The sequence below is a fragment of the Oculina patagonica genome, chromosome 12 (assembly GCF_052425735.1).
Source record: "Oculina patagonica isolate OP01 chromosome 12, crgOcupat, whole genome shotgun sequence".
NCBI lineage: Eukaryota > Metazoa > Cnidaria > Anthozoa > Scleractinia > Oculinidae > Oculina > Oculina patagonica.
Genome location: NC_135769.1, coordinates 14,661,928 through 14,677,903, shown reverse-complemented (window position 1 = coordinate 14,677,903; position 15,976 = coordinate 14,661,928). Strand labels below are relative to the sequence as shown.

At 39.0% G+C, this 15,976-nt stretch overlaps 1 protein-coding gene across 1 annotated transcript in view; it reads left to right on the top strand.

Moving 5' to 3' along the window:
- Window positions 1-13,654, top strand: part of LOC144632692 (eukaryotic translation initiation factor 3 subunit D-like) — a 64,127-nt gene extending 50,473 nt beyond the window's left edge. The window contains exons 10-14 of the mRNA XM_078491397.1: window positions 623-752; window positions 2,311-2,450; window positions 2,693-2,885; window positions 11,378-11,474; window positions 12,198-13,654. Of these exons, the coding sequence (XP_078347523.1) occupies window positions 623-752; window positions 2,311-2,450; window positions 2,693-2,885; window positions 11,378-11,474; window positions 12,198-12,217 (580 nt within the window). The 3' untranslated portion in view covers window positions 12,218-13,654. The remainder of the gene's footprint in view (window positions 1-622; window positions 753-2,310; window positions 2,451-2,692; window positions 2,886-11,377; window positions 11,475-12,197) is intronic.
- Window positions 13,655-15,976: the final 2,322 nt, after the last annotated feature.

Genomic DNA, 15,976 nt, shown 5'->3' with positions numbered 1-15,976 from the left:
AAAATGCCTCCTACCGGTAGTCGTAGTAAGGGGCTTTATAGTTTTCAGTGATGCACAAATAGCTCAACCCATGAAATAAACCATCCCAACAGGACTAACACATTCAGTCTTACCCCAAGCCACCCAATCAATTAAAAAGATTACTCAATTATGTAGCGTGGCAATGTTTATGTCAGTTTTCGTTTTCGCTTAGCATGAAATGAAATTCTAAATTCTCCTAAAAGATGATTTTAAAGTTAAACAAATCCAGTTGCACCATGGAATTGAAGATTAAAGTTGAACGAAGCAATCAGGTTTCGGATTCTACTGTGGAAATCACAATGAAAAAGGCTCAAAAGATCAGAGAAACAAACAGTAAATTACAAGAAATAAAGGTTCGAAAAGTGTTGAAGGAGAGAAAGGTTCATTTGCTTTCTTGCTTTCAGGTCTGTTTCTTTTTAGACACGAGTTGAAGCAGGTTTTCTCTAAAGGAATAACACACAAAATGTCAAGAACAAAAGTAACTCGAAAGCCTAAAGAAGTGTTTTTTTTTTGTTTTGCGTATTCTGACAGCATGCTTCTACAAGAACGTAGTATTGTATTGAAAATTGCCACTATTCTTAAGCATGAAGTTTATTTACAGGTATCGTAAATGGAACCTTGGAGATGGAATTGAGCTTATTGTGAGATGTGAGCATGATGCTATGATGCTGGGTCCTAATGGAGAAGAATCGTTTATCAATGTCAAGACCTTGAATGAGTGGGATCCCAGGGTTTGTGTTGCTTTTTAGTATTTACCACATTTGGCCATTTCGCTAGGGTCGCGTTTTGTGACAGCTTTGCTCTGACACGTGCACAAATCGAAGTTCCAACCTATTCCCTATGACTTGCCGGGGGTTTTTTCCCTTTACTCTTTCCCTGTGGAAATTCCTTACCATGGCGTAGCCAGGGTAGAAGATGAAAGTTTTCTCCAAGTTTTTCACTCAAATTTCTTAGCATTTTTGTACGTATCTCAATCTCAACTAAGCCAATTGCTGCTTTAGGTATCATTGCATAGATCTTCCTTTTACAGCATATGCTGTCCATGATAATTGTATCACTTATGCATAGGTGTTTCACTCCGTCTGTTGTATCATGTGAAAAGTTCGAAATATGAAATACAGATTTCCACAGTGTCAATTGTCAATGAGCTTAGTATATCAGTTGAAAAAAGAGACACGGTCCAGAGGATACATAGCTACATTTTTTATTTGTTCTTGCCAGTTTTCATCTGTTGGTTGGTAGCGAGCCTTGAGATTTGCACAGTGTTTGTTTTTCTTTTGAGTGTGTGCCATCTTTTGTCAGAAAGGATCAAACAAAATGTCAATATTTGCTGCCTGTCTAGGGCAGCCCCCAATTTGCATCTTAAATCTCGACTTTGAGGTTATCTGCCTCGCTGTTTTGCTGTTTGTTAGCAAATCCCTGGCCCCGTTGCTTAGGAAGTCTGTGATTACCAAAATAGCATCCACGCGGCTCACTGTCACAATGTTAAACGTGGTCATTCACTCCTTTGCATTAAAGATTTAAATACACCTTTATGGATCTCTTAGTGGAAGGAGAATACCCTAAAGAATACTCGAATGCCGAAAAAATAAACATCAAGGTCTTAAAAGCGATGAAGTAATCATTCGACTTTAGAGTCCTTAGATTTCTGAAGAGCGACAAGAAAAATCAAAAGCGGACTGCTGACTTCAAATGGAGTTTTCTGGACTAACGAGAATGCCACGGTCAAGAAAAGCTAATTTTAAGTGTTAATTTTAAGCAATATTGCTTAACCAATGATTTCATTCCAAATCAAATTACGTTTAATTGGCACGCAAAGCTCCCCATAGTTTGGCTCCAAGAAATTGAATCAATACAAAGTGACGCTCACTAAAATATTACCGTATGTCATACACGTAAGAAAATGAGTTTTTTGCTTCTAACGGCAAATTTAATGTTTACTTGAATAAAAATTCTGTCTCCAAATCCTTGTCCGTTTTGGTATGTTTTCTATCAACCTCACTTCCAATATAGAACCACTAGACGTATGTTTAATATAGCAGAAACGGGGTTGTGCTGGAAACTCCTCCTCTCAGATCTTGGCTTGGAGCTGTACCCAATCCTTTAATACAAACCTTTAACTTCTAGTTAATATCCTGATGGCAAACAAGCTGACATTACAAATGTTTTGTGTGCCTCGGACCTTATTTTTTTCTACAAGAGTTTTCAGCTGCATTGGGTTAGTGTAAGACACTGTGTACATGTTTCAGTGTGTGAAGTTTTTGTGTGTGTGTGTTTTTGTTTTTTCAGGCAGTTGGTGTAGATTGGCGTCAGAAGCTGGACTCACAGCGCGGTGCCGTACTAGCAACAGAATTAAGAAATAACAGTTGTAAACTGGCTAAGTGGACTGTTAGTTCTATTCTGGGTGGATCAGAGTACCTCAAATTAGGGTAAGATAGGTTTTCCATGATCCTCAAAAGAGCGTACGGCACGTTTTTTCTTTCCTTCTTTTTTTAGGGAAAGAAGAAATAGTTCTCAGTTTTGATTAATTGTACTTGTACATTGTAACACAAGTGACAAATTAAATTATGTTTTGTTATTAATTGCTCGTTGTATTTCGAGTGCAATGCTCGCAAACCCTTCCACTTCACTCTCTTCACTTTAATCACAATGACTATGGTGTCCCCAACAGGTACGTGTCTCGAGTAAACTACCTGGATTCCTCAAAGCATGCAATCCTTGGCACACAGCAGTTCCGTCCAAAGGAGTTTGCTTCTCAGATAGCCCTGAACATGGATAATGCCTGGGGGATCCTGCGTTGTATCATTGATACCTGCATGAAATTGCCAGATGGAAAATACCTTATACTTAAAGACCCTCTAAAGGTGAGGAGTTATGAATGAGTATAACCGTCCTTACTGAAACATTGTTAACTTGTTTCTCTTTGGAATGCAAGGGCAATGTTAACATTGCTAAAGGAAAAGGTTTATATATTATCGTTTTGTATGAAAATGTTAAATCGGCGTTAACTAAGTTTCCTATCCCATGGATCTCGACAACAAACTCTACTGTTGTAGATCTTATGTTTGATTATATCGTGTGAGAAACTGTCCAAATTAACCAAACTAAAAATTTATTTGAACAATTTCAAAATTAAGCGAACAATCGTAGCCACGATTGTTTTGGATTTTGGTGGCGATAAATTATTTCCAAAAATGTAATATAATTCCTTAACGCAGTCCTTAGTCCAATTTCCATTATTGGTCTAACAATTTAATTATTACTACCACGTTATGGCCATAAACATGCTTATAAATGCAGTGTGTAATCGCGCGTGAATGCAGACGAAAGGGACACAATATACATATGCATATACCTGAAGAAGAGTACTGAATCTATGTAAATATAGGTGTCATTTGTGTTCAGTAGAACCCACGCCCCCCTGATGGTGAATCGGTTGTGATCACCACTACACTGCTAGGACAACCATTCTGGCAACATGGCTAATGTAGGTAATGGATGGTCAATTCGTGGGTCTCTCTGGCAAGATTTTGCAGGCCCAAGAGAGGCCCGCAACTCTAATCTTGACAGTGACCGGCAGATTTCATATAACAGGTGCACTCCACGTTTATAAAAGTCCAGCTGCAAAGCAGAAGTTGAAAATTTGTTCTTCCACCAAGAACGATCAGAATGGGAAAAATGTGTCAATCACAACAGTTTGTCAAAATACCGGAAGTTGACAATCTGTTCTTCAAGAATGATTAGAATGCGAAAAATGTGTCATTCTCACCAATTTGTCACGTAAGATCGAGGCTTCTGCCACATGGAAGATTGGAAACCAGGGGAGGTTGGACACCGATCATGGCTAATTTTGACCAATGAGAATGGCTGTTTTACGTGACCTTGGCGAACCGTAAAAAATATTTTACAGTGACAGAATGTGGCAGTTATTTGCGTTTTTCTGATCTCTTTTGGACGCTAGTCATCTGAAAATCGTTTTGTGGCTTCATTTAATATTATTCCTTCCGACTGTGTAGAAATTTCAGAGGTTAGTTAATTTATTATTTCGTATTTTTGTCAAGATCTGAAGAGCAATTGAACGGTGTTGTTAGTTTCATACGTGTCATAGGACACATTTTGAAGGAAAAGTTTCACCCGTTTTCCTTGGGTTTTAGGCCGTAATCTTTACATTACGCAAAAGTAGGTTTGTTGCTCTTTGTTTTTACACCCTTGCCCCCGTTCGCCCCTGCAACCGTTTTTAACACGTGGATACGGGTTTTTGTTGGGACTTTGATATGCAAATGTGTCCCTCGCTCACTCGGGTGTAGATCTTCGTAATTAGTCGGCCCCGACGACCAAACCGCATATTAAACACGAGCGGACACAACGTCACTCTCGTGTTGCGCGGTCGCTCAGTGATGTGAGCGTGTGTGATTTCGAATGGGGCGTGAGAGTCTCGGTGGACTTCAATGTTTGCTTGCTGGACTGCGCTTACGGAATGAGTCGTGGCGCTTTGGCCAAAAAATGGAGACGTGTTTTTCCTTATCTAGCAGGATGGAGTGGAGAAGTAGAACGATCAAGAAGTAGTAGGGCGCCCGCGTGAAGGAACATCGAGAAATGTGAAAGAGGCGACTCTTTTCTTGTGTAGGGTGGTCCTTTGTGACTTGTATGCTTTTCTCTCTGGCTTGAAAGGCGCCGCTCTTCCTCAAGGGGGGGGACGGCTGCCTTTTTGTGTAAGGAGGGGTCTGGGTAGGTAGGTAATGGGCTGGCACTGAAACAGCTCCTCAATGGTGGTAGTGTGCTACTGACCTCCACCTTCCCGCGCCCCTTCTCTCCTCCCAACTAACTCAGAAACTCAATTTTTCCCTTCCCCCCTTCTTCTTCCCTCTCTAAACCTACAACAAAACCAAACCCCACTTCCCCAGTACCCTCGCAGGGGAAAAAAAAATGTTATTTTCTCCTCCTCTTCCTCCCTGTCGCCCTGTTAGGCTACTGTCAACAATCTCGCAACCTTTGAAGTAGAAGGGAACTGGGGATGACCTGCCTAAGGAAGCAAAACTACAGTGGCTGAACATTAACTCAGGGGGCTGTGCTCGGCACTTAATAATGATATAATTCCCTGACAGGGCAGAAGGTCCATAAACTTACGGTTCAATTTCTAACATCCCACCGCGCGTATGTATTAAGATAACAGTGTGCCTGGCACGACCCAAGTTTTAAAGTTATAGTACAGTGATTGCAAGTTCACTAACATGTTTATCTCTAATAATTTACTTTATCCACGTTTCACTATAGGTCTATTTGATTAAGATATTTTGAGTTAAACTTTGCTATGTGTAATAGTTGATGTGACGAAAATATGGCGCGAGGTGTCAATAATTTCGCTAACTCCACGTTTGAAGTATAACGTCGAAAAAAAAAAAAAAAAAGACCTGTTTTGAAGCGGCAAGAACATTGCGTGACAAGAAAAGCGTTGCGACTTTCGGGTGTTATGCAATCCATGTAATCTAATTTGTTGACTGTGTATTTTGAATAAACGAGTGTTACAATGAGAAAACTTATCGGTGGTTGATTTATATCATTCGTTTTATTTTCGCCGATTACTTTGACAGTTCGAAATCAGAAACATTAAGATCCATCCTGAAACTCAAACAAAACAACGGCGACTTGAATCCGTCTAGTTTGTGGAGAAGTGCCTCGCTAAACGGCAAAATAAACATTCGCCTTTCCGCTGCTTTCCGACGTAAAATCAACAACTGAAATACGCAAAAAGCCCATTGAGCCCAAGAAACGTCAAACTCGGTATAGTAAAGATAAATAAATTTGAAACGTTGCTGCCATGTAAAAATATACTTCAAAGAGATCAGGTTGTGACTCTTGTTGGTTGAAAGCAACGATTTTGCACGACGGTGCGATGTTCACTCTCCCTATTTTTTTATTATTTAACCCCCCTAAAAAATTTTTGAAAAATTATTATTATTCACTCTTTCACGTCTCAGTTCAAATGAAGCCGAAATGACGGTCTACCCATAACTCTTCGCGGGCTGGTGTCCAACCTCCTCTGATTGGAAACCTTCCTTCGCGTTTCCCGGTGTGTATTGTAAGAATTCCTTGTCTTATGCTGCAAAACAAAAAGTTCTTAATGCAGCAAACACATGTCAAAAACTGAGAGTTGGATGTTTAAAAAAAAAAAAAGGGGCACAATGTGTATGTGATTTGTCTACGCTTTATTATTTTTTTCTTGTTTTGTTTTTTCGGTTTCTATTCTGTTTTTTCTAGGCAGCTCATTTCTTGTTGTTTTTGGGAATAGTGCTTCTATCATGTTTTTAAAACTTAAAAGCGTCGTCTTTTTCTTTAAACTTTCAGTTATATGGGCTTTAAAATTTCTAGGGAAGGCTGTGTTTATAATTTATGCATGTAAGGACTGGGCTGAGTCCCAAGAGAGTGAAGCAGAACAAATACAATTGCAGTCAAAGCTCTCGTAAGCGGACACCCTCGGAACGCGAAAAAAAGTGTCCGTAACTGGAGCTGGCTGCTTACGAGAATGGTTGTCTTGAGCGGCCACGAAAGGTGTAGAGGATAGATGGCTGCTTATGGCAGCACCCACAGTTAAGTGAGCTTTAACTGTATTACATGGGAGAAGAACCACCAGAATTGTAAAATTACATTGACATTTTGGGAGTACAGGTACTGAACGTTGAGAAGCATGTAAAGGTACACCTTTTTTGTTCCATAGTTTGACAACATTCTATGTTCAAGTCCAAAAATTTAAGCCTCCATTTCCCGAACATCTTATCTTGACCCTTATCTTAGACTCTGTGTCAATCATAGGCAGTCCAGAAAATTCAAAAGAAATCGGCTATGCCATTTGAATCACTGCATTCGGGGGGAGAGGGGCAAGACAGGAGGTCTGGGACCGAATAATGATGTTCTCACAACTTGCAAAGCGATCAATTCATGTTATAGTCAGCGGCAGTGTGGCATCAGACCTTTTTCGGTATATAATGTTAAGGTGGCTCGATCGGATTTTTGAGTGACGATACCTTTCAACTTTGAGCAACTTGTACGCCACCGTAAACAATCCCACTAAAAATCTGTAGCTGTACTTAAGAAAGATGAAAGTTTCGAATGAGATAAGTTTCATCGAAATCGGAGTAACCATAGCAACATAATGACGTCACCACCCATTTTACACGAGACCGATTTTCTTGTAATAGAGGGATAATTTTGAAAAAAGGCTTCTAGATCTTGGACTTGACATAGTTTTCTCAAGGTCTGCGAAATTTGAAGAATTTCTATGAGAGCGTTTTCGAGAAAATTTTGGATGAAGTTTTCAGGTGCTAAAATACAACAAAAACAAAGCAGTCTTAAAACATTATTGAGAAAACGTTCACAAGGCCCTATCAAGTAACATTTTGGCCTTAAGTGAATCTTGTACTATCCAATTACCTTGGGAGAAAATCTCAGAGAAATCGTTTCATTTGATTTCTTGAAACATCGGCTTGAATATGAACTGGTATGAAGTGTTATTTCGCTCTTTTATCGAAAAAGGGCCTTCGCTTACTAAAATGATCGCAAAATAAAAAGCGCTCGATAGAATTTTTTTAAACTTGGCAGTCAAAAAGAAAAATAAGTTTGTAATGAAATTTCTGATTTTCAAAATAATTGAAACATTCTTAGGCAATTAATTTAAAGCCTTAATTCAGGTAAACATTGCGCTGTTTTTCACCCTACATCGGATCGCTGCCTCATTATAAGTCTCTATTGTGTCGTGCCCCGTGCATTTGTAAATTTCAGCACATCTTGAATATGTATAACAGCTGCTTGTTTTCCGAAAACTGCACAGAAACAAGCTAATTTAACAAGCCAAAATACAATAACAACGAGGAATAGGCTAGTAAAGCACTTGTATTATCTTCAGTTTCCTAATAGTTTCAAGGCCAAGGCGGAATTGTCATAAAAATCTCCAGAAATAAATAATTAGTGATTTATAATCTACTGGAATTTACAAATGCACGCGGCTTGAGACAATGGAGACAGATAATGAGGCAGCGATCCGATGTAGGGTGAAAAACAGCGCAATGTTTACCTGAATTAAGGCTTTGAATTAACTGCCTTAAAATGTTTCAATTATTTTGAAAATCAGACATTTCATTACAAACTTATTCTTCTTTTTGACTGCCAAGTTTAAAAAAATTCTATCGAGCGCTTTTTATTTTGCGATCATTTTAGTAAGCAAAGGCCCTTTTTCGATAAAAGAGCGAAATAACACTTCATACCAGTTCATATTCAAGCCGATGTTTCAAGAAATCAAATGAAACGATTTCTCTGAGATTTTCTTCCAAGGTAATTAGATAGTTCAAGATTCACTTTAGGCCAAAATGTTACTTGATCGGGCCTTGTGAACGTTCATCTCAATAATGTATTAAGACTGCTTTGTTTTTGTTGTATTTTAGCACCTGAAAACTTCATCCAAAATTTTCTCGAAAACGCTCTCATAGAAATTCTTCAAATTTCGTAGACCTTGAGAAAACTATGTCAAGTCCAAGATCTAGAAGCCTTTTTTCAAAATTATCCCTCTATTACAAGAAAATCGGTCTCGTGTAAAATGGGTGATGACGTCATTATGTTGCTATGGTTACTCCGATTTCGACGAAACTTGTCTCATTCGAAACTTTCATCTTTCTTTAGTACAGCTATATTGATTGATTTTCAGTCAGATTGTTCACGGTGACATACAAGTTGCTCAAAGTTGAAAGGTATCGTCACTCAAAAATCCGATCGAGCCACCTTAAGACACCAGCTTGGTTAGCATTTATTTCCTGCGGTTTGCTTGCGGTTAGCATTTATATTTTGGTAAGTACTTCCAGAATCCTACAAAATTTGACAGCGAGCTCTTATAGCGTTTCAAGTATTGAATATTAGCGGAGCTCCCAAGGCGCCGAAGGCGCCTTGTGCGGAGCCCCATAGGCAGGCAAATGGTATGAAAGAAGGAACACTATCGAAATGAGTTTTCATGGTGAACATGGATAGCGGCATGGTTCGCGGGCGCGTACGTACGGCGTCCGTACGGAGTCGCGCAACATGGCGGCCATAGTGAAGCAAGAAGGCCGTATAAAGGCGGCCGTATAAAGGCGGCCTTTAAAATTTAAAGAGGTTTAAAAAGAAAAACAAGAAGCAATGAAACAAAATGTGGCTGAAAATTACGTTTAGAAAGTAATCGACCGCCAAAAAAGTGGACATTGAGAGCCATAATCGATCGATGACTTTCGTGTCTATCTGTAAAGCCAGCATCGTACATGAAGGAGCATTCGAAAGCTAAATCGGGTTGATAGAATAAACAAACCATTTTATTGCTACGGGGTAAAAAAAAAAAACTTGACTCTATGGGATTTGAACTCACGACCTCCGGATCCGCAGACTGGCACCTTACCGATTGAGCTAATCCGACAGACTCTGTAATGCACGTTGAATATATCCTATATCAATGTAATAGATATTGTGGAGTCTACTAAACTGCTGCGAAACTATAACAGGATCGCGAAACTATTTTCTATTGCTAGAAAGCAGATAATTTACTGTACTCTAAAGTAATTTTTCGTGCCATGAGTAATGATTTTGCCCCGCTTTAAGATATTTTTGTCGTACTGCTGACATTCAGTATAACCGTGAGCTATTTAAATTTGTGTCGCACCTATAAACCGCCATAAACATTAGTAATTTGGCCGCTTATTCACTAGAATGAAAGCATTGTAAGCTCCAGTGAAAATTAAATAAATGGGGAGCTCCGCTTTTAGGCTTGCCTAAATCTATATATTAGAGAGCTAACGCAACCATGACAGCCATATGAATTATATTTTTCTAAGAATTTCACTGCCTAGATGCAGACAGTGTTTGTAAAGAGGCTAGAACTACCTTTGCTGAAAGTGTAAACGTGTGGTTCAAATCCGAAAAAATTTGTCGTCATAGTTTCATTGCCATTGCTGTCGTCATTTGATTTCACAACAACCACATTGACACATTGACAGTCGCTCATTTTAAAGACACAAATGAGAAAACTTCTTCAACTGCTGCAAAAAAGAGAGAATACCGAACTGTCCCACCGGCAACCATGCTGTGGTTGTTTTTGTTGTTGTTGTTGTTGTTTGTAAGCTCAAAAAGGGAATCTGCTCATGCGCCTTCAAGATATCTGCTGACTACCGCCCCAATGATTGCTTTGCAAGTTGTGAAAACGTGAGAAGATGGGATGTTGCCAACCTCCCCCCCCCCCCCCCCCCGACTGCATTACTACGGAGCACAAGTCTGATCAAAGATTTTGAATGAAATTTTTAACCCAGAGAAACTAACTCTGGAAACTTAAAACAGAATCTTTTGGGCATGTTTGGGAACTATGATGTCTCTGCTGCTCAATCCTGTCGTTTATTTATCAAATACGCTTCTTCTCAACCCGGTGGTTTTGCGCAATTAGGGCTTAGCTGCAAAAAGCCCACTCAACAGCACATGACCCTAACCGTGTTACTAATTTTTAAATTTCTCAAATGGTACACATACAAGTAATTGTTGCAGTTGTGGTGGTCATTAATTTGAGGAAAAATAACTCTGGAATTTTTTTCACATGCCATGACATTTCTCCATCATGGTGTGGTGTAAGCTCCAGAAACAGTTGAATTTATTTAGTTTTTGTGTTTTCGATAAGCTAATTTTAAAACCTATGATTTGTCGGCTCGATTGGCCCAGATCTAAAAGGAAAATTAGCGAGTGGATAAAAATTGGCTGATTTTTTAAAATATTTGGCAGTGCAACAATTTAAATATAGCATAGTAATAAAAAGGCCAACATACCATAGCATGTTTTTTTATGAACTTTATCTCTCTTCCTTTCCTGTTGTACGGTTTATAAATTCCTGACACTTTCAGAAACTGGGTTTTCTTTTTACTACACTCCTTATTTTATTTCAGGAACCTTTTTCATAAAAACGTTGTGGCAGAAATTGACCATAATTACTGAAGAACAATCTAAAAATGTACCCCAGGCTGAGAGTCAGATAAGTTAAGAACGTCTTTATTTTGGCCTTTTGTTTTGTTAAATGTGGTCTCTGTAGAACAGCACATTGCGGCAAACAATATTCTTTGATACGTTTTCTGGTCACGTCCGCATTGATTTATTGAAATACTATAACATGTAACTTAACTAAGGAGATATTAAGAACATTAAGATTAGCTTAGCCTCACCCAGGCAAAACTACACGTTGTGATATAAAAATAGTGTATAAAAGTTCGCGTATTGAGACTACAACGGTCGTGCAACCCGCACAGGAAGATGTAAAAATGTTAATGTTGTACATTTAAATTTAGTAGTATATTTCTTTGTTTTGTAGGGTGTGGTTAGAATATACGACATTCCTGACAACACCTTTGAATCAAGTGACGAAGATGAAGAGGAAGAAGAGGAGGAGGAAGAGGAAGACGAAAAAGGTGAGTTGATTCAGACATCCCAAGCCTCTATTCCTCCTTAAAAATATTGTATTTTTTATCTTGAAAACAAGTTTTCCTTTGGATACCTTACATCGGTTTGGAAAAATGAATCATTTTATATCTGTCATGTGACCAGGATGAACTCGTTATCTGGTCAATACCTGAGGTTCCCCTTTTTTCTGTCTTGGGTTAGCCTGCGAACGCAGATATATTTACGGCTGTCGTTTCTCTGCGCCGAAAAATACATCTACGTTCGAAGACTAGTCTCAGGTGTGATTCTGTTTTTTTGTTGTTGTTTTTCGGCTGCTTTTTTCCTGCGATTATAAAATTAGTCATTCTTTTACTAAACCAAGAGATAAATAATTACTAGTAAACTTCAATCGTAGTAGACTATAAGGTAGAAATGTTCACATTATGCTCAGTGTTTCACAGTACTGTGCTTATTCTTTTATGCGCAACGAATGTCACTGCTGTGCTTACGTAGCATCATTAAATGTGGTACCTGGACCAGCTGTGGGGAATCTTGTGATTCTGCCATTTTTTTAACACAAGGATGAAGAGCGTTGCAGCATAATGCTTGATTCTTTTGCCTCGCTATTTATGCTAAATATTATTCCAGCATAATGTGGACACTTGCACCAAAAGGCCCTGTTGTACTGTAAACCACGTAATCTTCTTATTAGTTATATAGATTCTGCATTTATTCACGCTTCTCTTTTGCAGATGGAGAGGACAAAAACTGAAATGACAGCCTTGTGACCAAAACTTACGTTAGCTTGAAGACTGGCAAAGATTGACTAGACACAAAATGTGCAAAGCTTTGATTATTCTATCTGCCAAAATAGTCTCAATTTAAAGGTCAAATGAACAGAAATTCTCAAAATGCCATTTAAACCAACCAAACACTAAAACTATCCATTATTGAGTGCAAATAAAAGGAACTTTTGCTTTCAAAGCCTTAAAGCGCGAATTACAGCAAAAAATACAAAGATTTCCGAAGGCTTCACGAAAACGTTTTTGAATGACTGCGCACTAATATGGAAGGAATGGAACTAGTTTGTGACGTCATAGTTGGTGGTTTTTAAAGACGACCGCAGACCGATTCCGCAGGCCGCACTGGTTGTCAAAGTTTGAGACAATTCTCTATTTTCCAATTGCCCGTAATGCACTTTGTTTGCCCCCCAAATTTTGCATAAACTATTGTTTTGGAAATATGCAGTCCTCCCAAGAGAATTTGAAAACAATAGTTTATGCAAAATTTGGGGGGCAAACAAAGTGTGTTTTGGGCAATTGGAAAATAGAGAATAGAGCGATATCGCAAACAAATGAGAATCGTTAATTGCTAATGAGAAAGGACAATAGACTCCTGATTTGTCTGCATACCAGCGTGCATACTACCTAAATGCTAATGAGAAAGAACAATAGAGACTCCTGATTTGTTTGCATGCCAGCGTGCATGCTACCTATATCTCACATATGCAAAACGACAGCAAACAAAACTTGAACTTGCTTTAGCTATTTTATTTAAATAAAATGCGCGTCTCCGAACAACAACCAACAAACAATCAAATGAAAAAAGCCGAAAAGAACGAAATGACTGCTTGAAATGTCACTAAACACATTTGTTTAAATTCTAAAATGCAGTCTGCGGTATCGGTCTGCGGTCGTCTTCAAAAACACCAATTATTACGTCACAAGTTTTTATCTCCGACAATTTTCCGAGTACTCTACGATCATGAAGGCCTAAAAAAACATTTTTCAACTTGCAATATCCGATTACTTTGAAACTTCGGGATATGTTTATTTAGCTCTTAATAAACACATGGGCAAAAAATAAAAGAAATCAAATTTTCTGTTCATTTGACCTTTAAACTTTTTCATCGTAGTTGGTGTTTTGTTCGACGGTTTATTTACGGTCATCTAAACATCCTTTGTACGCTGGACTTACGTTTGTTTACTGGCACTTTGTGGTAGTCAGTATAAGTTAACTAACTAACGCACATATTAACAATTGTAAGTTTATGTCAGCGGTTGTTACTGTACAAATCCTGGCAGCATTATTGATTTAAAGGTCACTTATTTAATGGTCGCTGGCATGAACCTTTGGCGCAGATCGAAAACTCCTCGCACACAATAAGTTAGGTCACTTGTCTTTTCATTAAACAGAATCAGAACTTCCAGTTGTTTTGCATTTTAAATATATTTTTAGGCATGGCTAGAGATCGATATCCTCAGCTAGTGGTTAATGGCCTTTATTAAATTCAAGATTTATGCGATGATACCATTTAACCATAGTTAGAAGAGGGGACTGATGGACTTCAAAGGAACATTCTTTTTGTTATGGTTTTCGCTTAGTCACGTGATCCTGACCCTGCATACACAAATAAACAATATGGTGACTCGTAAGTAGCTTTGCTTCGAGTTGCGCTTTACTTGACAAGTTTTCTGCACTTCCTGTGTATGATGAGAATCTGATGAGAAGAGTTTAAAGAGAAGGTGATTTTGAAAGAGAGGTTGATGATCAGAGCGGCAAGTATTGGTAATTGACAGGGGGTTCTTCCTCGCGTACGCGTCGAAATTCAAAACGTTTGTTTAAGAGAGGGTTCATAATCTATGTAGAGGGGGGGGCTATGTCGATTTTAGTTTTTATCCCTTGCATTTTTTGTAAGCCCCCCCCCTCCGATAATTCGGTGTGTTTTCTACCTCCCCCCCCCCCCCTCATTGCATAACTGACAACCATAAGCAAAATACCATGACATCAAAACTACTATTTACTACCGAAACAGGTAGAGCGCGAATTCAAAAACATTCGTAACGGTTGTTTTTGGCGCCAAACGGCAACGATCTGCGTCACGTGGCTGTGCTTGTCAAATGAAAAAGGTGAACGTACGCAGTCACATTCCTGAACGTTTCATTCAACATTTGATGAAGCTTTCGATGATGGCGTTCTCTGTAAACAGCAAATGCAGGACATTTATATCAGGAAAACCAATCAATGACAGCCTAAGAGGCAGTATAGTCAGTATAATCGACACGATTATTGCTGATGGCGTCCCGAGGACCACATACTACCGAAACAGGTAGAGCGCGAATTCAATAACATTCGTAACGGTTGTTTTTGGCGCGAACAACGAAGTCAGAACGCAAAGAAATGTAACTACGTGCGTTTACCTTTTTCATTTGACAAGCAAAGCCACGTGACGCAGATCGTTGCCGTTTGGCGCCAAAAACGAACGTTACGCATGCTTTTGAATTCGCGCTCTACCTGTTTCGATAGTAATAGTTAATTGAGAATGAAAAACTTAAATTTATCAAGCATAAATAAAATTCACTGCAGTCTTCTAAACCAGCTGAAAATGGCCCTTCGGTTTATCGAGGCATCATGCATTCCACTAATATCTCACGTGAACAAAATACACAGAATGCGTTGATTTTGATAAACAGACAGTATGCTATTTAACATCATACAAATAGACTAAAAATTCTTTTAGGTTGTATAATGGAGTCAATCATGGCCATGTGGTCTACACATGCTGTACAGCCAATTATAAAACAGTTAGTGGTTTGCTAGAAATGCTGGGGTTTGATAAATGTGAGAATTTATTTATTCACACCTTCATCAAACCACTGGATAATATCTCAAACTGGCCATGCAGTATCGTCCAACAAGTCATCTATGAGCTTCTCCATTGCCTCCAATAACCGTGGGCCCCTGTTTATGGAATTTTTTATGCCCCCCCCCCCCCCCTCATACCTGCTTTCATGTTGGTCGAAATTTTTGATAGCCCCCCACCCCCCCCCCCCAAAAAAAAAAAACCTAACAGGAAAACATAGCTCCCCCGCACCTACCAATTGACATAGCCTCCCTCTACATAAGTTATGAACCCTCCCCTGTAAATCGTCGAAGTTCTGAAACTTCTGGCGCTTTTCCCTATTTTTACCGTTCCCAGCAACGGTTTACTTGACACAAAATTAGCCTCCACATGATATAAATGGAGTATAAGCTGGATGTAAGGGACAGTTAATAAGGGGGTCACTCAAAATAATTATCATAATGATATGGGAAAATCTCATTTGCATTTACTTTCAACACAATTAATACATATACGACTACAAAAACTAGTTTCGTCAGAAGACCTCGTCAGTTGGAAGCCATATGCTGTTGCTCGTCAGTTGGTAGCCATATCATTATGATGTTCTGTAATACTTTCTTGGCTTCGGCTAGCCTGCAGAACAGGCGGTTTATTTTGCGGGCCGAAGCGCGAAGTGCGAGTTTTAATTTTTCGGGTCGCGTGGGGGCGAGCGCGAAGCGCGAAGGAAAACCCCGGAAAAAATAAACCGCCTGTTCTGCAGGCTAGGCTTCGGCGAGCAGAATTTCACAAAGGTCAAAATATTTTCTTTTTAGTGTGTTAACACAGGCTTATCACCTATGTTTGTCAGGTCACAGCGTGCCTATATAAATATTCAAAATTCATATCGGCATGCTGTGACCTCACAAACAT